Below are 25,661 nucleotides of genomic sequence, written 5' to 3'. Positions count from 1 at the left end.
ATACATCTCCTGCAGCTAACCCTCAGTCCCCACCTTCCACCCTCTTCTTGGGGTTGGTCCAATAAGTCAAAGGAGTTGGTCGGTGTCCTGAGCAACTGGTGGCACTCCACTAAGGACTGCTTACTTGCCACCAGGGGGAGAAGGCTGAGAAAGCCACTCTGATCTTTGTTGTGGTTTGAACTGGCAAGTCAAGGCAGACACATCACATGGCTTATGATCCCATCTGACTGATGAAGAGACTGAGACCTGGAGAGTTTGTTATTTGTTCTAGATCTGGTGAGTGGCACTTTTGTCCCTGAGCCCATGGATCATCACTACTCTTTTTCTGCACTTTGAAAGCAGCATGAGAAGGAAATTGGAAGCCTCTTTGTCTCTCAAGATCATTTTGGGGTAAAGTGAAAAGCAATCGTGTAAAACAACAGACCTATCGATCCCCAGCCCAGCCCAAACAAGAATAAGTAATAAATAAATAACTGGACCTGGGGGTTCTCAAAACCTGGGAGGGGGTTTGGAAATCACAGGCCTCCCTGTGGAGAGGAGGATGCCGAATTTATATGGAGTCTGAATGCTCAGCGTCCCTGTCCCCTTTATAGTGCCACTGGTGTGCACGAGGCACAGGGGACTTTCTCTCTTGTGAAGCACAGGAGAGCAGGGAAGCTGTACTTAGGAGCAGAGAAGGGCAAGGTTCACCCAAATCCTGAGGACTCCGTTTCTGTCTGCCCCCACCACCACCTACCGCCACAGCCCCCAGGCGGTGTCCCCGCCTGCCAACAGGACCCACCTTCATAGTTTGGCACGAGGCTGTGCCGGGCAGCGTTTGTGGGCGGTTCAGAAAGGTTCTTAGCTGGAGACGGGTTGCTAGGCACTAGGGGGTTGGCATAATGCCACTGGCATTCGCCGCTGGCTGGCAGCGTGCTCAGGAGAAAGCGTGCCACCTCACACGGGGATCCCTGGGGCTGCCCGAACTTGGCTGGCAACATTGGCTTTTTACTGCTGAAGACATGCGAGTCCAGAGGGAAGTGTCCGTAATGGTAGGAGAAGGGCAGGCTGTAGGACGGCGTGTACAGAAGGTCACTGCCTTCTGAATGGAGCTGCTGTTCTGGGGGAGCCGAGGCATTTACGGGGGGACTGGCTCTCCAGCTTCCCAGCTGGCCACATTCCAGTTTGTCCAGTTGGAAGGAGTCGTATTGCTGCATGGAAAGAAGACGGATGGAGGCTAGCCAAGGGGCTGTGGGTAAGCTATGTCCCTGCCCCATGCCAAGGTGGGCCTACCCCAGTGACCCACCCCCTGGATGGAAAGAGACCCCCACCCCAAACTAAAAACATACCAAATGCACATGGACACTTGTTATAGATGACAGAACACCAAGTGCTTTAAAAGGGGGAGGGGAGGGAGCACACTTGTAATCCAGCTGCTTCGGAGGCTGAAGCAGGAGGATCACAAGTTTGAGGCTAGCCTCAGAGACTTAGTGAGACCCTGTCTCAATATAAAAAGGGCTGGAGATGCAGCTCAGGGGTATAGTGCCCCTGAGTTCCATGCTAGAACTAAAAAAATAAATAAGGGGTTTCATTTTAAAAAATTTATTATGAAAACATGACATATGTGATGTGGTTCTAACCCCTATTTACATGGAGTCTCACAGTTCATGTGCCCTCCCAATGGTCTTCTAGTTCCTATTCTTGACAAGTCCACCTGGATGTCAGCTGTCCCCAGGCTGTGTCACCACCCTATGGGCAGGACATCCTTGGGGACCCGCTTCATTCTATAGAGATATCCAGCTACGTGTTCAGAGGGCCGTCACTCCTTAGCATACCCAGGGTGTCCCAAGCCCCTGGAACAGACGTCAGCTGCATCCCGTACCACGTGAGGGTTACCTGTGGGGGGTAAGGGTATGTCCTCAGCTTTGTCTTCATCTTTGTGTTTTTGGGTTTAGCTAATTTCCTAGTTTCTTGTGAGGTAGACAAGGTGGTCCTCCAGGAGTCCTGGGACTTAGAAGTGGAAACCTGGTCCAGTGACAGCTGAAGTTCCTTGTATTCGACGTCCCTGGAAAGCGAGAGCAGGCCTGTCATGTGGGGGAGCAGTGGGGGAAGAGTGGCTTCCCTGGCTCCGTCCCCTGAGCGAGTTCCTTCTCCAGATTCCTCGGATCCTCTCACTGAGGTTGAGTGTGGGTGGCATTTGAGGACAGGACAGCTCAATCTTGTTATAAAAGCTGCCTGAAGCCCCAAGATGGTGACCCAGGAATGCTGGCAAGATCAGTGCTATTTGGCTGGAATCGAGGGAGGTCAGAACAGCCCTCTCCAATCCCATACAGCCCCAAACACGATTCCTGGGGACATCGTGGGCCACTACGGCTGTCAAGGCAAAAGGGAGGGCCAAAGTGCCACTAATCACATCATCTCATCCCTGGTGCACATCTGTGACCCGGCTGATTCCTGTTGAGCACCCGGGAAGTGGGAGTGAGGGGCCCTGTAAGGGCTGGGAGCCTGGAGTTGGCCTTGTCGGCTTTCACACCAGGGGCTCCTGACAGCATCAGCATCCTGGCAGCCAGCTCAGCATTGTGTTCCTGGAAGGAGAGGCGGCCCCCCAAGTCCAGCCAACACCTCGGTGCTCGAGAATAATAACTAAGGGCGGAATCATTTCTCCCTTACAGTTTTGCCGGGACCACTGTGCAGCTAACACACAGAAACCCAGCAGTCGCTCTGTGCAGAACCTGGAACCTAACTCCTCATTGCCTTTTTTTTTCCCTTCCATTTTTTGAGATCAAACCCAGGGCTTTGTGCAGGCTAAGCAAGTGCTCTGCACCCCTGGCCCCACCACTGCATTTAGAACACAAATGAGGGCTCTTTTCCGCGGTGCTGGGGGACCATGAGGACATCGAGTACAGGACTAAGCCTGGGGTCAAGGTGGTTTAATACACAAAAGCTTTGGTGGGCAGAGTGACTCATGTTCAGTTGCTTCCAATGGCCTTAAATGTATTTGCAACTGAACTTGACCTTCGGGAGTTTTCAGTATTCTCTGTCATTTGCAACAGGCTATATGGATAGATGATGGGAAATGAGAGATTTCCTCTGTCCCAAATCGCAGAAGCATTCAAGATGGTTTGTGGACATGGATTATGTGAGCTTGTATTCCTGATCCAGATGTGCACTTCTTTGTACCCTGTTCAAGGTGGGGGCTTCCCCCAACCCCCCCCCCGGGCTCTGTGCTGGGATCTGAGGCCCCCCCAGCACTCACTCCTCTCTGCTGAGCGTGGGAAAATCTGGACCCTCCCCCAAAACTGGACTCTTATTTTGTTCAAATAAAAACAAAACGGGAGACAAATGAACGGTTTTGGAAAGAGACAGAGAGTTAGGTGACACTTTTGGAGCGATGCGATGAGTGGCAGGAGGAGGAACAAGGGGAGGAACAATAGGGCTGACTTACGTGAGGACATAATTGACACTCACGATGCAGTGGGGCCGGGACGAGCGGCTGTTGTGCACGACGGTGGCGTAGCTCTGCACCCACACCCAGCCGCCCAGCTTGGACAGCAGCCGGTAGTACTTGGTGGTCACCTGGCCCTTCACCAGCACTGCAAGCACAGGGTGACATGAGTCCACGGGCCCCGCTCTGGGATGCCACCCCACCAAGGACCTGCATCCTGGGCCTTGGGGCCAAGGACCCCTCTGAACTTGATGGAAGAGTCAGGCACGCTTACACACGCACTCACACCCAGATGCTGCCTGCAACCTCAAGGAGTCCACTAAGACCTCCGAGTGAACAGAACTGCTCCACTGCAGGGAACAGCCCCCTGGCAACTCGGTACCTGGCAGGGCAGAAACATCCATCTGCTTTTTTAGAATCCAACATGCCAGTTATGTCTTAATCCCCCCAATCTTTAATGGCAGAGGGGGTGAGTGATGTAGTTATTTAAACAAAATAAAGTAACTGCAGGGCACTGGGCTAGGAATCAAATGTTGCTGATACCCAGACACTGTGTATTCACAGCAAAATCGCTTGCTACTCTGTTGCCATTAAAATTTTCTTCCCAATTACCCATTTTCTTGGGGCCAATTCATTTCCTGTGTTGCTCGGGTAGCAAAGTCCTCTGCTTGGTGACATAGTTCCTGAAAATTGGGCCTGTGGGCCCATCTTCTATGCATGGGTGCAAACCTCAGTGCTGAGCAGCTCACCCAAAGCCTCAGTGGACCCACAAACTGTGACTCTCCCTTACAGCTCTCAAGGAGGCCCATGGAGGAGGCCTGGGGGGGGGGGGGCAAGCACCAGAAGCTGTGTGTGGGGAATGGAAAGAGTAAAGCTCTGCCCCAGCTGACCACCCCCAGCTCCAGAACATTCCTATTTCTCAAGGTAGGCCAGCACCAGACCCCCAACTAGCAGCCGCCTGAGCAGAGATCTGGGGAAGAGACCAAAGGGGCTAAGTCTGTGACTGTACTGGCTATCAGCACCACCTGCAGACTCATACAACACAAATTCAGCTGTAGTTGCACCAACAAGACAAAGCCCCCTTTCATCCCCACCCAGACATTTCCCAGGCTCTCCCTGCCATTTGTGCTTTCTTTCCACTTTAACACCCACATCAAAATATTTTGGTGCAGAAGGAAAAAATGCTACAAATATGATAGTCAAGGAGTTATTAACCTTAATATATAAAGAGTTACTACCAATTAATAACACTAAGACCCCGAAAACAATACAAGGGAAAGACATTAACAAACAATTCACCAAAGAAGAAACACAAATGGGCAAAGTAATGAACATGTGTTCAACTCACTGAACTGACTCGATAGAGAGCCCATCCATCAAATCAGCACAGTGTAGGGCTCCCTCTATCCCAAGTGTCCAGAAGAGGCAAGTCCACAGAGACAGAGAGCAGATTTGCAGATACCAGGGGCTGAAGGGGGAGGGGTATTAGGAAAGAATGGTAACAGGACTGGGCTGCTTCTGGAGACCTTGAAAATATTTCAGAATTAGAAAAAAGTGATAGCAGCACGGCACTCACTAAAAACCACGGAAACGGTTAAAAATATGAGTTTATCTAAGGGAAAAAAAAAAAAAGAAATAGCAACAGGCAATCTGGCTAATCTCTGGAGAAGGTGTTCCATGTGCTGATGGAAGGGGAGTCAGCCTGATCCTTTGGGAAAGCAATGTGGTGGCTCATCCCCTTCCAGGTTTCTACTTCCAAGAATTGATCCAATGGAAATAAATTATGAGCAATGTAAACACAGACTAATGTACAAAGAGATTCGATTTGCTTAAAACGGAAGAAGAACGTTTCGGGGAGATTTACCTGCCCGACAATGAGGGAAAGGGTAAATAAGTTATGGAGTACTATGCAGCCACTGAAACAGCGATTCATAAGAATTTGTGAAATGCAGATGACATAGCGTTAAGACGAGATTCAGGAGTGCACAGAGCAGAACCCTGATCATGAAAGAATGAGCTCACATGCGTTTGCACACGCACCAACAGTGATCTTGGACCAGCTACTGACCCTCTTGTGACTCAGTTTCCTCGTTTATAAAAGAAGGATAACCCTAGCCCTACGTCATATGGTTGTTGGGAGGATGAGCCCCTCTGTGTGAAGATTTCTGCCGTGGCGGACACGGCAACATGCCACAGTTCACCTGCTCACTTGTTCTCTGACTGGTAAAACCACAGGTAATTTGCATTTTCCTCATTTCAGCTTTTCTTCATTTGCTAGATTTTCAACAAGAAGGAGGTGAGAGTTTTAGAAATACAGGGCCACATCTGTCAGGGCCACATCCTTAGGACACATGGGACAGTCCTGCTGTGTAACAGCCATCCCACCCCCTTAGAGAGGCAGCTCCCTCTGGGACGGTGTAGAGACCTACTCTTTCTGTCCAGAATCAACACGGCAGGGGCAAAATCAGTGCTGACGAGTGTAGACAGAGGCGGGATTGAGAGAAGCTTTGTAACGCTTCTCCTCGGGGGGCTTGCTTTTTAAGCAATAATAACCCCAAATGAACCAACAAAACTCCCCAAGGTTTCTACGTCCAGCTCTTATTTGCCTTGTTTACTCCATTACCACAAACTGCGGCTGACAGTCTGAGGACACATGGGACTGTGGGAGGAAGAATCAGAAGGTTCTCTTAGCCATCTCTGGGGTGAGCCAACTTGTTGATGGCTCCCATATAACCAAGAGATGCCACCTAAGCAAACTGGAGTCCCAGGCATCAGGGTTTCTTTCTTTAACAGAAATGCTTGCTGGTCTCCTGGACTTTAAAATCTATGCCTAAACCGGTCGCAGTGGTGCACACCTGTAACCCCTGGGCTCAGGAGGCTGAAGCAGGAGGATCGCGAGTTCAAAGCCAGCCTCAGTAACTTAGTGAGGCCCTAAGCAACTTAGCGAGATCCTCTCTCTAAATAAAATACAAAAAAGGGCTGGGGATGTGGCTCAGTGAGTAAGTGCCTCTGGGTTCAATCTTCAGTACAAAAAAAAACCAAAAAAAAAAAAAAAAATCCATGCGTAGCAGTGCCTGTAAAGCACCATGGGAATACGACCTGAGCTTTTCTTTTTTCTGATCTTATACTTTACTTCCTCTTATTTCTTACAACACTCCAAAAAACTGTTTGTAACCATGTCAAGCTGGATAAAATGAAGCCAGTTTATCCCGCATATTTTAAGAATCAAATTACAGAAATTGCTGAGACCTTATTATCTCGGACCCTCCCCGACTATCATTTTTGTCTAATTTCTGACTCTGCTATGATCAGGCTAGATACAGAGACCAAACAAGCAGATACTTGGTTTTTTGATTTCCTGGGTTTTTTTGTTTTTTTTTTTTTTTTTGCTTCCCTATGACCCATGGCAATAGTCAACATATCAATCAAAATCAAAATCCTAGACACTTAGTCACAACATTCCTTGGTCTGCATCAATTCTCCCTCCAGTCTGTCATCCTTGATTAGCTGCCTGAAATGATCCTAGGCTACAGAACTATAATGTAAATCCCTTCTTGTGGTGGTGGTGGACGAGGTGTCCCCTCAACCATGAGTCCCGAGGGCAGAAGCCTGCGCTGTGCCCCTCTGTGTGTGGCATCTCCAACACCACCATCGATGACATCCTGGATTCTGTATGATCCATGCTTAGATGAAAGCCGCTAGTCCTGTTTTTTCCCCCACCCATGCTGGGAGAGAAATTTTAGTTCCATAAATATACTGTCCAGAGAAACAGGCAGCCTTCCTGGTTCTTCTAGAATTCCTCCCGCAGGTCTGGGCATACTTCTATTCTGTTTTAGATTTTTTTTTTTCTTTTACTTCTCTTTACCTCCCAGTATCAGGGATTGGACCCAGGCGTGTTCTACAACTGAGCTATATGCTTGGCCCTTTCTATATTTTTATTTTGAGACAAGGTATTGATAGATAAGTTGCCCATGAATTTACGATCCTCCTGCCTTAGTCTCCCAAGGAGCTGGGATTGCAGGCTGCACCACCTCACCAACTTTTATATATATGTGTTGTAGAGGGACATGATGACTTTTACTTATTTATTTATTTTTATATATTTACTTATTTATTATTTTTATGTGGTGCTGAGGATGGAACCCAGTGCCTCACATGTGCTAGGAAAGCGCCCTGCCACTGAGCCACCACCCCAGCCTGCCATCTCTGTTTTACATTTTAAGGGTAGAAAAGGATGCTGCAATGCCTGTCCTGGATTGAATGGACAGTGTCTCCCCCGAAAGAGATAGATATCAGATCCTAATCCTCACAACCATGGATGTTTGAATGAGTCTTTGCAGATGTGAGCAAGTGACAGATCTCAAGACAAGGTCCGTGGGCCCCACTTCCAACAGCAGGTGTCCCTGTAAGACACACAGAGGAGACACCATGTGAAGATGAGGCCAACTGGAGTGATATGGCCCCAACCAAGGGACACATGAGGCCACCAACAACTGAGGAAGATCTGCGGTTCTTTGACTTCAGACTTCTAGCCTCCAGAACTGAGAGACAATAACTTCCTGTTGTTTCAAGCTACCCAGTTTGTGGTAATTTGTTACAGCAGCACAGGAAACGAATTCCTCACCCTGCTGGGAAAAAATGGTACAAGCAGTCCCTGTGCCCCCCATGGTCCTCCTCTACCAGGTGGGACTCCAGAGATTATGTAGTTGGTGATGAAACCCATCTTTTGGGACTGGGTCTCTATTTCCCAGTACAACCTCCCCCACCCCCAACACTACACTTGCTAGTTGGAGGGTAGATGGACCAGGAAGAAGACATGCCAAGCCCAGGGGAGAGAGGAGTCTCCTAGGGAAGAGCAAGAAGGCCCTTGCCACAAGCAGCCTCTTGATCTTGCCCTTCTCAGTTTTCAGAACCATGGGTTTCATAAACCTGTGTTCTTTATAAATCACCCCACCTGTGGTATTTAGGTTTTTTTTTTAAAGAGAGAGAGATTTTTTTAATTTTTTTTTTTTTTAGTTTTCAGCGGACACAACATCTTTGTTTGTGTGTGGTGCTGAGGATCGAACCCTCGAGCGCGCTACCGCTTGAGCCACATCCCCAGCCCAGACTCTGCCACTTTCTATTGCCCTATACTAACTTGCCCACTCCTGCTAGGTGCCTGGCCCCCTAAGCATCTGAGCTTATGACTATTATTACCGTGTGTCCTTCAGAGAGTGTTCTCCTCGGCTCTATGCTAGTTACTCTAATGTCCTATAATTTTGTCATAACAGTTCTGCTTAAAATTTTATAAACTACACATTCAGGCCCCAAAGCCTTTCTGGGACATGGCCTGCGTTCTCTTCTGTCATTTCGGCTTGGTCCACTCTGGATAGGGGCCTACCCAAAGAGGTGAAATTCTCAGTCCTGTGGAAGGTCACGATTCTTCTGAACCATGGACACAGAAGCCCACCAGGTGTCCCTCGACACCTATCATCAGGTGTGCAGACACCGAGCCCTCCCCACCAGCCTGTCCTCTGCTCACCCCTAGGACCTGCCAAGTCTCCCAACGTAGCAGAGAGGGTGTCTGGGAGAGCGTGGCCTCTCTAGTCTGAGGCCAGATGACTGCATCATGCCTGGGGTCCCCAGGAACCTCCGCAGCCCCACAGGAGTGAGGTGGGGTGGGTGGGAAGGCCACAGTCTCTCCTGTGAGGTCCCGTCTTCACTTGTTGTCATGGAAGGTTCTGAGGTAGACCTGGCCCAGCCTCACTTGGAGACCTTCCCTGGGACACCAGGCCCACTTGCCACTGCGGCCCACAGAAGCCCCCCCTGGGCTGCGGTGCCACTCACACTGACCCCAGAGGCCTCCCGACAGCACTGCCAGGCTCTGCTTTTGCTCACACTTGACTTTCTGGAAGGCTGTGAGTTATTTTTCTTGGGGGACCGCGATTCTGCAGACCCCATGGACTCTCACTCCCAATAAAGATAATATTTAAAAAATGTGTGAAAACCAGCTGACTGTGGCTCTCGTGTCCAGTTAGGCCTCTGCAGGGCCTTGGCCCTGTCTCCAGAGAGCCTGGCTTGTGCACACCAGTGTGCAGAGTGTAGTCTTAGAAACCTCACAGTGACCCCACTCTGGTCCCACAGGGTGGCTGCTGCTTGCTCCGTCCCTGTGCTCAGGGATCTCACCAACTGGCAGGAAGGAGCATCTGTGCCTCTCACTGTGAAGTCCTAAGGAGCCCAGGTGGGTGGGACAGTGGCCTACGGTACCTGCAGCCATCTGTGGAGGATGGAGGGGGAGCAGTAGAGGCTGCCAATGTCCCTGTGTTCCTAAGAGAGCCAGCAGGCCAGGTCTAAATGATCAGAGCAAAGGACTCAAGTGCTGGGTCGGCAGCAGCCATGATGCAGCTCTGGGTGGAGCATGGCAGGGCAGGAGGCTACAATAACAGGCCAGCCTGGGGGCCTCCTCTCGGGCCAGACCCCTGAGCCCTAGCACCGTGTGGCAAGACTGAAAAATCACATTGCAAAGTTACGCCTTCAGCCTTCTCAGCTTCTCACCGTGCTCTCCAAGCCGCCCGGCCAGCTGGACTGAGGCAGCCCAGCCCACGACTTGGGTGAGAAGCAGGTGGGATCGGGTCCCCTGCCCATGAGGTTCCCTGTGGAAGGCCTCACCCTCCTACCTCAGAGCGTGACTGTGCTTGGGGACAGGCCCTCAAAGAGGTGATTACAGAGGCCTGGGGTCACATCATTCATGTGACTGGTGTCTTTACAAGAAGAGGAGATGAGGACGCAGACGCACTCGGGGACATCCATGTGAGGGCACAGGACAAGGCACTACTTACAAGCCAAGGAGAGGGGCCCAGAAGGAACCAACCCTGCCAACACCCTGATCCTGGACTTCCTGTCTAAGAATTGTGGAAAAATAAGTGTCTGTCACTTAGGCCACCTCGTCGGCAAGTTTTGTCATGGCCACCCTCGCAATCTTGCCCAGTCCCCATGAGGAGGTGAAGGGAAGAAAGGACTTGGGTCCCTGGGTGGGCTCTATGGGGCCAGCAGCAGCTGGACACATGGCCCCAGGAGGAGAGGTGGCAGCCGCTGGCACCCAGCGGAGTGCAGAGAACTGGCCTGTGTGGGGGCTCCCTCAGCCCTCAAGCAGGAGCTGCACGGGAGGACGTTGCAGCTGGCCAACAGGGTCCCAGGCAAGGAAGGCAGAGAGGTGACGGTGCCCCTGAGAGAGGTGTGGCCCCACCAAACAGAGAGAAGTCGAGAGCCAGGGCTGGCAGGTGAGGGGAACGGGTGCAGGCCGGTGCCTGGACTGCGTCACACAGCCCCAGATGGTGGCCAGGGGAGTGGCAGCTGAGGAGGGGCTGGGGGAGGCTGACCTGGGCAACAGCCGGTGGCCACTCCCGCTGCCTGCCTGCCCTCCCTCCTCAGGCCCTGCCCTGAGATCAGTCCTCAGGCAATGACTGTCAGGAGCTGGAGTCTAACTACCTCCACTCCCTCTCCCTTGGGCTCCATAACTCTGGGGCAGGGGCCCACACGGGCTCCAGAGTCCCGGAGACTGAGCATGAGCCGCCGGTGCAGTAGCCCATAGAGGCAGACTCTTCCTCCCTGCTCATTTCCCTCTCCCCACCCAACAACTGCCCCTGAACTCCAAGCTCAGGGGCTGTAACTGGAGTCTAAGGAAATATAACAGGTGCCTCCCAGGGATGGAGAGCTGGGACCAGAAGCCTGGCGCTGGCCTTTCTGGCCCCAGTTCTGGTCCTGGGGAAGAAAGGGGAGCCTCTGGGATCACACACTGAAGAGGTTTTGAAGTTGCCAAAGTGTCACATCATGAAGTCCCAACCCCACCACCCCGGCTGCTGGCGATATGCCCTTACTTTATCTGATGAGTCTGGCTTGGGAGAGGAGGGGGTTAGGGCTTGGATCTGGAATGACCCCCAGAGTCTCTTGGTGAAGGCCTGGTTCCCACCAGAGCAAGGTTCAGAGCTGGGGCTTTAGGCAGTGAGTGGATCCCTGGGACCCTGACCTCATCAGTGGACCCATCATTGATGGGTGACTGGGCAGCAGGGAGGTAGGAGCCATCGGAGGAGGCGGTCACTGGGGAGAGGTTTCCTGTCCCCCGGCCCTTCCTCTCTTTCTTCCCCTGCAGCTTCCTAGCTCCCATGAGTGGACGGCTTTCCTCGGCCGCGCCTTTCCCCCCTGACATTTCTGCCCTCAAGCCAGCTGCCTGTGGCTGCATCCTCTGACACGATGAGCCAGAATAAATCTTTCCTCCTCTAAGTGTCCTTGTCAGGTATTTTGGTCACAGTGACAGACACTGAGGGTAAACTGCCAGGTTGAGGTCATGGCTGCCCTGAGGGCTGTGCTACCCACGCACAGGGCCTGTCTCGACGTGGAAGCGAGCCATGAGTTCTGGGGTCGGCTCCCGGCACTCTGTTGGGTGAACGCCTGGACTCCTTGATGCCAGCCCCTCTAGTGCACCAGGAAACCCTGGCAGAGGGGAGGCTGGGCAGACACAGGGGCTCACGGTGGATCCAACCATGCTCGCCCTCCCTGAGCCCGGGAAGAGGGTTGCTGTCCCCTCGTCTCTGCCAGAGCTGCTCAGCCCCAGCCACCGTCAGAGCCATGGAACGGTCGCCATCATTGCTACTATTGCCTTTTTCTGGTTTTCTTTGATTTGCCCATTCTGGCCCTGGCCAGGGTCACAAGGGCCACCTGACTAGCATCACTGGGACCTTCATGATTTTTCCAAAGCACAAATCCTCTTACCTTCTCTCAGGGAAAGGGGTTCCATCTCCAGCACCACAAATAAAATAAAAATTTAAGAAGTGAGGACTTTGAACGCCACAGGTTCTCTCTCCCCAGGCTCAGAGGCCTCGTGGGCAGCGTCCAGCCACACTCTGAGCAACTCTCTCCCGTGCAGCTCAATGCTGGCTTGAAACCCCCTTGCTGCAGCAGAAGCTCCCAGCATGCTCCTTCCCAGGAGCCCGTGGGATGGCTGCCCCCATTGCACTTCCAGCTCCCTCAGGGGTGAGGCTCTCCTACAGACTCCATCCAGACGCTAAGCTGTTGCTTTCCTACCCACCTTGGTCTCAGGAGTAACAGGGATGCTTATGAGATTGTGATTTGGAAGAAAGGAAGAAAGGAAGGAAGGAAGGAAGGAAGGAAGGTTGGTTTACAACTCCGAGTCTTCATGTGCACACGGGAGCAAGGAGTCTGCCCAGCTGAAAGTCCTGATTGCCACGGTCTCTGCCTGTGGCGACATGGGGAGAAGAAAACAGCAGCCACACCCTAGTGATGCCGTGTTCCACACTGCACAATGTGGCTGCAGACAGAGCTGCCCCGGGACCTGCCGCCCACCTCCGACAAGATACCAGCACTTGTCTTCTAACATCTCTTAGTTAACCCAGCAAAGCCAGAACAGAGGACGAGCTCTCTGGGTCCCTCTGCAGGAGACCGGGCTCCTCTGGCCATCTGTATGAACCCACTAAACAGCAGCAGGAAGAGGAGGTGTCCACTCCATCCAAATTATTCTTTGCTGCATTTGGACTCTCGGAGTGTCACTTTGATAGTGATACTTCGGTGACTGGAGCATCCCCTCTGAAACATGCAGATATCCCCAAATCACCTCCATTGGCCGATCAAACACTGTTCTGTTCACTCATTCCAAGCTGATTTCTATCATGGAACATGTAGTCCTCCCCTGAGCATCGCCAGCAGGATCGGGGTTCAGCAACTGGACTCTGCTTAGGTTTGACTCCTAGATCTGCCACCTCCCTGATGAGTGACCATAGGCAAGTGGCTCTACCTCACTGGACCTCAGCATCCTCAACAGTAGAAGGAGAAGCATGCACACGAGACTCCCCCTCACTGGGTTAGTAATCTGTTTAATCCCTTAAACCAGTCCCTGACCACAGTTAAGTGCTCAGGGGTCAATTCTTCTCTGGTTACTGCCATTATTCATAGCTGGTGTGCAGACTTCATAGAGAAGCTGGATTCCAAGTCCACGATCTGGAATCCAGGCAATTCCCCAACACCCTGCACCTGCCGGCTTCATGAGCACGTTCTGGAGGGGATGCTCGAGAACTGGCATCTGTGAGGAAGCCCCTCGGAGGCTTCAGGCTCCTCTGGACACTGTGCCAGGCAAGGGATGCCCCCTCCCCGGCCAGCTGCCTCCCAGGCCCGGGTGGTACTACTCACGGAGGTGGTGCGCGTAGCGGAGGTGGAATGCGTCGCAGCCGTGCACGTGGTGGTACAGCGTCTTCTCAATCAGGTCCTGTGGCTCATAGCCTGTCAGCTCGGTCACCCTGGGGGAGGACGGCAGCTCCGTGAGTCACATTGCTCTGCAGATTGCCTTTCATTTAAACTAATATTGGTTTTGCCAACTAATCAAGTGCTAAAAGGCTCAGGGGGGAAATGTTGATTTTGGAAACTGAGAGTGATCTTTTTTACAAGAAGCAAATCTTTGAAGTCTCGCCCAATGCAGGATGTAGCACTATTTGTGAGCAGGAATGTTCTGAAACCCCTGGCTCAAAGTGTGTTTGGGATGGCTTAGGACTGCGGGCTTTTTCAGGGGTGAGCTTCTCTGAGGGCACATAGGAGTGAGCTTTGATACCGACATGGGGAGAAAGAGGCTATGATGACAGCAATCCTCTATTTCAGGCAGAGATCACGTTTTGCACTTTGTGGACGGGCACTTGGGTTGCTTAAATCTCCACTCCATGCTGGACACTCCTAATGGACACAGTTGATCTCTGGGACCCTGCAGTTGGGTGATTCCTACTAATGGGAATTATGGAAAACTGCAGATGTTTAAGTCTCGTATCACTAGAGGATTATCTCAGACCCCCCAGGAGCAGTGGGACATCTGAGGATATTGTGACTAGAGGGCAGACCCGAAGCTCTCCATAGAAATGGGAGCCTCTATCCAGTGCCTGTGGGACTCCACCCCTCTTTATTCCGTCAAGCCCTGGGCAGATTAATTTCCCATTCCGGCTCTTTGAAGAACAGTAGCTGTCAGCATCCAAGACCACCTCCGCACTGAAGGCCTGGGGTGGCTCTGTCTGTAGGTGAAACTGCGGTGGCAATGGTCAGATTCCCCAGCTGCAGCCCCCGAGCTGGGAGCTGTGTCTTTAGAGGGGGTGGTCCTAAGCCAGTGTTGTGGTGACAGATATGCAGAGACAGATGAAAGAGGAGGACAGGAAGAGATTCCAAAGGCCGCGAGACTATGGTGAGAATCAGTCCTGGGGGCAGCAGTGAGGAGGGAGCACCCAGGAAGGCCAGGGCGCCCGGGAGGGCCTACTAGGCAGGGTATGAAATATGTAAAATATGAACTGCAATTAAACTGGGCGATGACCTCACCACCATTCTCGAGCCCGCTTCCCCTTCTGCTGAGCTCTGCTGGGGCTTTGGGTGGTAAGTCTCTGGAAGCCTCTGGGTTCCCAGGAGGGGCTCCCTATTTGGTGTGCACATCCCCAAGGTGTTCCTACAAGGTGGGGAAGGAACGGGGCTTGAGGCAGAGAAAGGAGACTTTACTGCCTCCAGTCCGGTCATTCAGGGTTCAAGGGACTTGTCTAAGGGCCACCTAGAACTTCAAGCCCCATCGGAGTCAAACTCCACGTGGCAGGAAATTGAGATGTCTGGCTTCCCCCAAAAAGAAAAACAGACATCTCCACAGCACCAGATGAAAGAGGCTTCTTAGCCTCCTAGACGTCAAATTATAGAACAAGGGCCCTGAAAGTGTAAATGAATCAGAAACACATGTATCGAGTTTCTCATCAAAGTACATACTGGCTTTAAAAATTAAAGGGAAGGGGAAGGGCTTGGCAAGATGCCCTCCTGGTTTTTTCCAAACCTCTAGTGTCTGAAGACCTGTCACAGGGATCTGCCAAACCCCAAACATCGCTGGGTTCACCCATCCTTAGCAAAAGCTCCAGCTACAGTTTCAAAATGAAGTGCCACAAACCCCTAGGTACCTAATGTCAGGTCATGCTGAGTTCGGTTTTGCCTGGGACCATCCTGGGTAGCATGCCAAGGGCCCCCTGAAGCCTACCACCCTTGCTCCTGTGACTTGAAGCCACTGGGCCTCTGGCCAAGCCCTTGCTGTGGCTCCTGGGGTTTGGACCAGAAGCTGACGCCTCCACCCAGCCTGGCCACTGCTGTCCCTCCAGTACTGGGCCAGCCCAAGCCACTATCCCCTGGCCCATAGGCCTTTCAAAAACCATAGGAACTGCAACCAAAGCAAGACCACAGTGACCTTGAGAGATTCTCCAGTGCACTTTGGCCCCTGAACCCCTCCTCCATGAAGGAGTTTAGAAAAGCCTGAGGCTTTACTAGAAGCTTCCTGATACTTAATAGGAAGTATTGCAGGGCTTAGGTGGGGACAGGAAGTCTCCTGTGAGGTTTTTTTTTTTTTTTTCAGGGGGGAGAGGTACTAGGGATTGAACTCAGGGGCACTCGACCACTGAGCCACATCCCCAGCCCAATTTTTTGTGTTTTATTTAGAGACAGGGTCTCATGGAGTTGCTTAGCACCTCACTAAATTGCTGAGGCTGGTTTTGAACTCACGATCCTCTTGCCTCTAGCTCCAGAGCCACTGGGATTACAGGTGTGCACCACTGCACCCAGCCTTTGAGACCTTTACCCTTTTTCTCTAGTTTCTCCAGGGGTGCAGCCCTTACAGGGAGCTTCACAGACGCTCACTGGTACCCCACAGGCCGTATCTGAGGAACTCGTCAGGAAGCAGCCCGTCTTCCAGCTAACCACCTGCACCCTTTGCTGGAAGACCCTCTGCATTTCACAGTGGTGTGGGCTGAACAACTTGAAAAGACTCCACATCTTCCCTCTGGGACACCCCTTCTTTCCTCTCCTAGAGAATTCACTGGAATCTCAGGGTGATTTTTGTTTGTTTGTTTGTTTTTAATTGTCTGAGAAATATTAGGAGGCAAAACAAGGGAGAAAGTAGTTGGATCCTCCCTAGTTCCCTCGGTAATGACCTTGGACAGCCAATTTCCAGCCTGCTTTCACAAGTGATTCCTAAATTGGGAAAGAAGTCTCCTGTCACTGCATGGCCCACTGCAGGAGGCAGCTGGCCTGGCCTCCTCCCCACAGGGGCTCCTTCTGGAGGGCAGGAAGAGAGCATTTGTCACCCTTGGGCCACCCTCAAAGGTGTCAGCAGCTCCCCCAAAGAGTCCTAGTTGCCCTTGGCTTGCAGTTTCTGTGACAATAATGGTGACTCTCTAACACCACCTCTTGCTGCTCCTCTGTCTTGGATGGTTCGGAGATACAATCATGGTAAGCTCAAGTCATTTCTGTCTCTACCTCCTGCCCCTACCTAGCTTTGTCTTTTAAAAGTAAAAAAGTAAGAATAACAAGTAGTAGCCAGGCACAGTAGTGCACACCTATAATCACAACTACTCAGAAAGCTGAGGCAGGAGGATTTCTTGAACTTCTGGTTCAAGGTCAGCCTGAACAACATAGAAAGACCCTGTTTCAACAAAAAAAGTGGGGAATATAATCAGTAAATCCTAGCTTCAGGACACACAGGAAACAAAATGGATATATCCCCTCTCCTAGAAATCTCAGCCACATATGCCAAGTTAAAAGAAGGATCTGACAGCTCATTCCTGCCTGCACAGTCCAGGAATCTATGGGATGAAAAACAAGGTGGCCTTGCAGGCTCTGGGTTTGCAGCTGAGGCTCTGAGTTTTCTGTTTCTCATCTCTCATCTAATTTCATCCTTCTCTAGTCTTGTGGTAGCCAGTGCATGGACAGGTCTCTCATTTTGCAGATAAGAAAATGGAAGAGGCCCCACAAGCCAAAGCCTCAAGACCATACATGAGCGAAAACATCTCATCATCCCCCACAAAAATACAGTTATTACTTGCAAAAATAAATTTCAGTTAAAAAATAATAAAAAGTACAAAGACTTTGAGGCCAGCAGCCTACCCTGGGAGAGACCTGAGGCTGCTCTGGCACAGCCTCCAGAGACAAGAATCGGTGTGCCTCTGCCTCACTCACGCTCCCTTCCCCCAGCCCGGACACAGGCAGGGCACTGGCTGAGCTTGTGGTCAAGTGCTCCCCCCGGGAAGGCGACCTCTCTGCTCCCAGCCTCCAGTCTGCCATGGCTGTGGGGGATCTGAGGGCTTCACACACTGCTCAGTGTGGAAACCCATTGGTTTTAAAATCCTACTGGCTTGGCGGAGAGACGAGACATATTTCTGATGTTGTGGGCCTTCAGAAAAGGATAACTTTTGCCCACAACACATATTCCCATTCCAAAGTCCGCTGAAATGATTCAAATATAACTTAATTAATTAAAATAAGTCCCAGAGTCCAAAGCTGAATTAATTCTTTCCATTCATGACTAGATTTCACTAAATCCCTTTCTAATCCACATTCTTAGTAGGACTTATTCCTTGTTATAGTTTGGCTTAACATCGCGGAGCTCTCTGGGGCCAATTTCTGTCATCGGTATCTTCCAGAATGTCACAGCAGTGCTGTTGGCAGGTGCCACACTCACCTGGAATCCAGGAATATCAGCTTCAGATCGAGGCTGGCCCTGAACATGAACATGTTACTGTGCAGCTTGATCTCTGTGATGGCACTGGGAGGCAGGGACTGGCCCACCGCCACCAGCCCCACGATCTGGTAACAGGAGTCGTACAGGGACATGTCCAGCATGTACTGCCTGATCTTCAAGTAGCCGCTGCAGTGGATGACCTGGGGGAGCAGAGGGCAGGTCAGCTGGCCGTGGCACCCACTCCTCCTGACTCCTTTCATGGAACGTCCCCAACCCAGGTTCTACCGAGTGTGTGGCCAATATGCTGACAGATGCCTTTCTTAGCAGACAGTGTCACAGTAAAATATAAGGGCTGTCTTATTCTGTCAACCATGAGTAAGGAATGTCACAAATTAGGGCTTTCTGACATAGGATGAGTTTATATGTAAGGAACCCACTGCGAGTGGTGCTTAGAGAACACAGCAAGACCTTCTTAGAAGACAGCCATTTGTTTCACTAATGCTCGCTTCAGTAATTAAAACGATTCCCACCTTCCTTTGGGACTGAATCTGACCTCTGCATCACTTGACATGCTCCTACACGCCAGTAAATTAGGAATCCTTTCAATAGATTTTTAAAAAAAATCTTCATTTTTATGTCTTTTAATTTCATGTATTTTAACTCAAGATCTTAATAATCAACAAGTCAGAGTGGCTATCTAGAAGGCTTCCAGTTAGAGCCAAAGACCATGTAGGCAAGAATGCACCAAGTTCAAACAGGAACCTCTGTACCACCTGGAACCTGATGAGAAGAAGCATTTATGCCAGTTAAAGTCGGTAACAGGCTGGGGCATAGCTCTGCAGGGTATAGCTTGCCTGGCCTGCATGAGACTCTGGGATCCAGGATGGCAAAAAACATATTAAGTCAGTAAAATCGTGCTAGAATCACGATCATCGTAACTGCCGTGGTACAGACTGACATTCTTAGCCTTCAAGTTCTCTGTTCAAAAACCCTTTCTCCAGGATCCCTCAAGGTATTCATCGTCTGTAGAGCTGGAAGAAATCTCCAAATCCTTGTAGTCTATTCTCCCATTTTACTGAGCAGGGAGATGAGGACAAGATAGACAGGTGATGTTCTGCTGCAGATTAGACAGCTGGACAGTTAATACGCAGCAGAAACAAGTCAAGAGCCAAGTCTCCTGAAGAATGTCTCGGGGAGAGGCCGGGCTGGTGGCTGCCCATCCTGGCCCAATGCGGCTTAGAGCCTGGGACAATTAGAAACAAAGGGAGCAGGGGCTGGGGGAGCAGCTCGGTGGGAGAGCTCTTGCCTCTCGGTGGCAGGCCCTGGGCTCCATCCCTAGTATGGCAAAAGTAAAATAAAACAGAACAAATGAGGGGGTCGAGGTCCAAGGGAAGAGCTCAGAGTGAGGTGGCCGAGGAGGGCCCAAGGGGAAGGGTCAGCCTGGAATGGGGAAGGCACTGGGAGGAGCTGGGGGGAAGGAAGGCCCTGGGCTGGGAGGGGCTGGGAGGGGCTGGGAGGGGTGTTCCAGAAAGAGAGGACAAAGACACAGATGCCTCCTCTTCTCCCCACCCTCCTCCCTCCTCTTCAAAGGAACAAATGTTTCTCGAAAAGGCTCCTAGCTGCCTCCAACTGCAGAGTGACTGATGGCTGTGACCTCTCAGGGAGGACAGCAGAGAGGATCCTGGAGGCAGTGGGGAGCTCAGAGAGAGGACCGAGGGTAACAGGCTCCTGGGGCACAGCAGACTTCCTTAACCCACGTCAGCTACCTCTGACATTGTGGAACGACACTGCCAGCCGGCTCTGCAGGTCACCTGCTCCTAGACGTCGGAATTAGCCAGAGCAAGCGACCTGTCTGGAAGACGGATGAGGCCAAGGAGGAGCAGGGCTGGGCATGGAGGTCCCGGCTCCACAAGGCTCACCATCCTTCTCCCTCTCTGCTCCCCTCCTTGAGTACACAACGAGGACAGCCACCCTCCCGTCCAAGGGCTGGGGTGACTGTATTCACCAGACGTGGTACCTCAGAGCAAAGCTCTACTTGGCACCTAAGAATGGGCCCTGTTATCACTGTCAAGCTCATGATCACCAGCCCTGGATGATGGAGCATTCCAGGGTAAGAGTGACATCTCTGTGCTCTGAGCACTCACTATGGCCCGGGACCTTGCCCAGGAATGTGGATCCTCAACAGGGGCAGCTGCTACTGTGGGACTGTCCATCATGCAAAGTGGAACTTGTGGGCACCAGGGCAAAAGTCTATCCTGAGCCACAGCCACTTCTGGTCTCGTGGGACGAAAGCCAGCCAGGCTGGACTATCCCTCTAAAGCACCAGCCCTTACATGGGCCTCAGAAGCAGCCATGAGTCAGTCACTCAAGACCTCTGCCCTGGTGGGGATGACACGTTCGGTTCCAAGGCTTCCCTTCTGCAGACATCCTTGAGTGTGAAGCGGAATACCAAGTACCCAGTGCAGAACCGCGGCCAGCTCTCCGTCCCCCAGGGCCCTTCATACCTTGTATCCACTGCACGTCAGGCCCGCGTTTCTTTTTGCCAGGACGCACTTCATTCGGAGGAAGAAGGACCTCTCTATCTCGTACTCTGAAAGCAGGAGCGAGGTTCCATGGGCCACTGTCCCACCTGCTTCCCATCTTCCCCCCACACAGCATCATGAAATTCCCAGGGCCACAGTCAGAGGCCTGCTCCTCTGTGCCCCGACCCTGACCCTGAGACCTTGCTAAGGTCTGGGTGGGGAGGGGAGAGACTGGCCCTGTCCTGGTGTGGCTTCCACAGGTCCCAAAAGAGAGCAGCTCAAATCTCAGCCACAGCCTGGAGGCCAGCCTGGAGTCAAGGGCAGGGCCTGGCAGAGCTCCACCGGCCACCGTCACCTCCTAGAGGCCACAGAGTGGCTTGGCATCGGGAGAACTTCCTGGCAGTCTTGGAGTGGGTACCTGAGATACCATGAAGGCCCAGAAGAGTCTGACTCCCCTCAGGTAGCAGATGCTAAGTGTCAGTCACAGCGTAGGCTCTTTCCCTAGCAGAGGGGGCCAGCCACTCATACCTCCTACCAGCTGCACTGTGGGCGCTGGGTGCCGAGAACCACCGTGGCCAGAGCAAAGCTTTGGCCCGCATTTCTAGCCCTGGAAGGAGCAGCCCTTGTCTCCTCCACCTCCCCAGGGAACCCCTCACAGCTTAGCCAAGCCAGACCTTTCTTTCCTTTCTTTGAAAGGCCCTGTGCATAAATCTCTGTTCTCACTCTTGCAAACATACAGGAGTCCTCCTCTGCTTTAAAGGACACCAGCCCTCGGAGACAGCAATAGAGAAAGGCCACACCTCCGAGTGAGGGGCTGTCACTCCACTCTAAATAGACATTTGTTGGAGGTTAATAAGTTTATCTATTTATTTATTTTGTAAATAAATACAAGGCCCTCACACATGCTAGGCAAGTCTCTAGCACTGTGCTACATTCCCAACCCTTTTCCATTTTGAAACAGGGTTTCACTAAGTTGCTGAGGCTGCCCTTAAACTAGAGATCCTCCTGCCTCAGCCTCCTGAGAGGCTGAGATTACAGGCATGCACCATTGTGCCTGGTGATAAATTTATCATTAAAAAAGGATTGGGCCGGGCATGGAGGCGCATACCTGTAATCCCAGCGGTTTGGGAGGCTGAGACAGGAGAATTGTGAGTTCAAAGCCAGCCTCAGCAACTGTGATACATTGAGCAACTCAGTGAGACACGGTCTCTAAATAAAATACAAAATAGGGCTGAGATGTGGCTCAGTGGTCGAGTGCCCCTGAATTCAATCTCCAGTAACCAAAAAAAAAAAAAAGGGGGGCTGGAGTGGAGCAAGGTCTTCCACCGTCCCTGAGGACACTGCCTCATGGAAGTCTGGGAATCGACTCAGAGGCCTCCTTGGTTTCCCCAGCTGGACAGGCCATGTGCTTTACCCATAGTCCTCCTGTCTGAACCAGACAGGTGTCACTGAGGTGTGGAAGCCCACGTCTCAAAAGTACCACCTGGTCTTATTCATCCGGGGGGGAGGGCGCACTTCTCACACATTTCACCATAAAACAATGGGGTTCCATCCAGGCAGAAAATCTGTGAGTGAGAAGAGCACCGTGTGCTCGGGAGCCCTGCCCGCACCCCTGGGCTGGCGCTGCAGGGAGTCAGCAGCTTGTTGCCTCTCCTCTAGGACTGCTCTCCACCTCAGCCTCGAACCCCACAGTAAGGGAGTAGACGGGCCTCACTGTACCCCAGCTGCACTTACTTTCATTCTTTCAACACTTTTCCAGAGGCTACAACACAGGAAGGGGAACATGAAACCCAGGGCAGTAGCAGAAGGCCACTGCCAGGCAGGGGGCGCCCTGTGCGGGGGTTTTAAGCAACAACATGGTGTTCTGAGGAATTCTCTAGGACTCCTGCTATCTGTGTCCAGCTTTGAAAACACGCCACAGTGGAAGAATTAGTCACTGTTCTTGCATGACTCTCTCGGCATCATTTTTTTTCATGTTGATTTAGACGCCATCCCATCCCAACGACTATCACAGGCTGTAGTTATAGTCGGGCCCGTCTTGTCTCAGAAGCTGGCACACCAGACTCTCTCCTTGGAAAGGAACAGCGAGATCAACTGCTGCTGGACAACTGAGCATGCGCTTCTGTGGTCCCTCCTCCAAGCCTGAGGGTAATCTTCCCCAGGAGGGAGCAATAAGAATGAAAGCCATATTTCTCCTCCATGGCTAAATGTCCTCACCACTTTGAAGTCTCTTATTTGCATTTTGTTCCACTGGGGAATTGGGGCCCCATTGGGTACTATAGTCTAAGGCATAAGTGAGACCCATTAGCCTGCTGGCCTCTCTGAGCTGTCCACAAAGAGGCCAGGGTCCCTAGAAAACTTCTGTATCTTCCCAGCATTTGTTATGATTTTGTGATGCTCAGGACTTCTTAACTGATTTGTGCTATGGCAAAAAAAAACCTAGACCCCTGCTCAGAGTAACACTTTTAAATGCACAAAATAAAATGCATATAGTTACAAAACAAACCAACTGTGTAGGAAAGTAGTTATCCCAGTATTCAAACACATAGTGGCACGCCCTGAACATGGATGTAAGTGTGCTATTTTATCACTACATTAAATAACAAGATTCAGTGGTGGCTCTCATGACTTCCAGAATTTTGCAGTAGCCACGAGCATAAATGATATGTTGAAATGTCCACCATGGCTACAAGGTAACATGAAAATAGCAAAGCCACTGTCCTCCTGCTCTCAGGATGGTTTACAGTCTGTGGTCATAGCAAAGGAACCGCTGTCACCCAGGGGAATTTCAGGTGCAGTTTTCCCTAGGCAGTTTCACAGCCCCCTGGGCGGTATCCTCAGAAGCTGCAGCCCAGGTCTAGACCCGTGAGGCTGCAACCTGCAATTCTAAATCACGAGCACCTTCGTCCCCGGCAGCACTGAATAGTCTTTGGCAGTAATGGGGGCTGGTTTAAATAATCTGGTTTAAAAGAGGCCAAAATGCACCTCCCACTTGATGGGGCCAAGTGTTGCCCTGGTAACCCCTAGACCTTGGCAGGTGTGGTAAGCCAAGCCCTGGGTCATAGTTAAGAACGTGGCCTTGTTTACTTTCACCTGGAGGAACTACCTTGGAGCAGGTGATGGTGAAGAGGTGGGTGGGCGGCGAGGACAGCTGTCATCTCGTCGTGGTCGGATGGATGGATGTACTCATAAATACTGTTGCCCGTGAGCTCCACCTGCAGGGATGGGAGGGGCAGAAATGTCACCATCTCTCCAGGGTTGGCACCAGGGGAAAGTGCAGGGTGTGCCACATGCTCACACCCTGCTGGGGTCAGGACTGGAGTCTGCCCACGACCCACACCTGCGTCAAACGTAGAACCTTTGCCTCCCCACAGCCCAGTTCTGAACTGCCTACCATGCCTGAGAAGCCAGAGGGCCAGGCCTGAGCTCAGAGCTGGGGAGGTCCAAGCAGGAAAGAACGCCCTGGAGGGGCCTTGGAGGGGCCTGGGCAGCATCTTTCAGACAGAGACAGCTCAAAATGGACTCCGACTCTCTGGGCTCTGTCCTGCACCCCCACTCACATGCTGCCTGCCTGAGATAGCCACTACGGCCCTACTGTGCTCCCTCCCAGAGCCGTGTCCACTCCACCTCTCAGAGCTGACCAAGGGACCACGGGAGGCTCTACTCTGACAAAGCCCCTTTCTTCAGCAGCTCTGAACCGTGTGCCTCAGGCACTGCCAGGCCTCTCTCACATTGCCAGAAATGTGTCTCTGGCCTTCCTGGTCCAAGATGACTGTGCAAATTCTACAGCTCTGGCCCAAGGGTGCGGCTGTGTGACCTGCAGGAGGGATTGGGGCCACTCCAGCCAGCCACATGACGTGGTGGTTATTTCCTGGGGTTGCTACCTCAACACCAGGGTAACGCCTACTTCCAGACACGCCCCACAGGGGGGCCCCAGGGCAGCCCTCCAGCCACATCTGTGTCCGCCTGGACCTGGCTCTGCAGGAATGGGTGGTTCCAGAAAAACCCCACTACTGGGATATTTGCACAGAGGGCCCTGGTGGTCCAGTTCCTGACTGCGAGCACCTTTAGAATGTTCTCCCAAGCATGGATGCCACTCAAGGATATGCTATTGAGTCCTTGAGACCTGCACCCCTTCACAGATGGGCAAAGGCACAGAAAGTTTCAGAAACAGCCACCAAGGCAGCCTTCTGAGCACTGGGGCACAGTCCTGTTTTCAAGGCTCCTATTAGTAGAGTTGGGAGTGACAGATAAGGACAATTGTCAGTGTATCCCAGTATTGTTTGGAGGAGCATCAGGAAGAATGACGGTAATTTCAACGCAGCCAGTGGGAACCCCAAAGCCCAGCATGTGAAATAGTGCCCTTGGGAGGCAAAGGACCTTGAATGGGTTTGAAGAGTCTTCACAGCCCTGCCCAAGGGAGGTGTGACCCTAGGGAGCACAAGGAGGCTGTGGCCGTCCTGTGTCTGGCCAGGGCACATTTGGAGACTACCTGCTGTCAGTCAGGGGGCCATCTACGGAGGGGCAGCCCTGCAGGTGCCATGTGCCATGTCCCACAGCAGCATAAGGCCAGCCAAGTGGCTCAGTGAGAAGTTCTCCCGGGAGCCTCTGGGGCCCTCAGCTCTTCACTTGGAACCAAAGGGCCATGGAGAGGTGAAGTAATTTATCCCACTCCTCCCAGCGAGTTCTCCTAATCTGTCAAGATGTGGCAAACTGTCTTCTTTATTCAGAAGAGGTTGTTTCTGGTCTGCTAAGTAATTTCATCCCCTCAAAAGGCTTGCATGGCTCCACTCTCTGCATTGTTCCTGGAGCACCTCCTTCGAATATGAGGCAAACAGAGCACAGAGAGAATCCTGTTACAGACATCCCCCTGTCACCTCCTCAACAGCCACCTCCCGAATCGGGGCCTCAGCGATCGACCTCAATGGAGATTGGCCCATGTGAAAAACTTTTACGTCATTTTGTTGGGAAAAGAGAGAGAGAGAGAGAGAGAGAGAGAGAGAGAGAGAGAGAGAGAGAGAGAGAGAGAAATGAACCTTCTTCTTTCAAGTCATTCCTGTTAGCCCTTAAAAGGTTTTAAATTAAATAAACCGGCAACATTTAAGCCAGCCACATGAGACAGAGCAGTCTCCTTTATCCTGACGGCAGCTATGGGGCACATTACAGAGTGCTATCAAAATGGGGAGTTTCGAGCTAAATACTAAAGGAGCTGGAT

The 25,661-nt window shown here is 51.8% G+C and overlaps 1 protein-coding gene across 1 annotated transcript in view; it reads right to left on the bottom strand.

Moving 5' to 3' along the window:
- The window catches only part of Sim2 (SIM bHLH transcription factor 2), a 46,911-nt gene that overhangs the window by 2,771 nt on the left and 18,479 nt on the right, over nt 1–25,661 (bottom strand). Inside the window, exons 4-10 of the mRNA XM_046438823.2 lie at nt 23,553–23,661; nt 20,429–20,514; nt 17,925–18,124; nt 13,604–13,710; nt 3,425–3,572; nt 1,876–2,044; nt 782–1,190 (exon numbers count right to left, since the gene is read on the bottom strand). Coding sequence (XP_046294779.1) covers nt 782–1,190; nt 1,876–2,044; nt 3,425–3,572; nt 13,604–13,710; nt 17,925–18,124; nt 20,429–20,514; nt 23,553–23,661 — 1,228 coding nt within the window. The remainder of the gene's footprint in view (nt 1–781; nt 1,191–1,875; nt 2,045–3,424; nt 3,573–13,603; nt 13,711–17,924; nt 18,125–20,428; nt 20,515–23,552; nt 23,662–25,661) is intronic.

The sequence above is a fragment of the Marmota monax genome, unplaced genomic scaffold (genome assembly GCF_021218885.2).
Source record: "Marmota monax isolate L192 unplaced genomic scaffold, Marmota_monax_Labrador192_F-V1.1 WCK01_AAM20220418_F8-fsc00125, whole genome shotgun sequence".
In the NCBI taxonomy this organism is placed as follows: Eukaryota; Metazoa; Chordata; class Mammalia; order Rodentia; family Sciuridae; genus Marmota; species Marmota monax.
The sequence above is the reverse complement of the archived record's forward strand: the minus strand, read 5'-3'. Positions and strand labels throughout refer to the sequence as shown.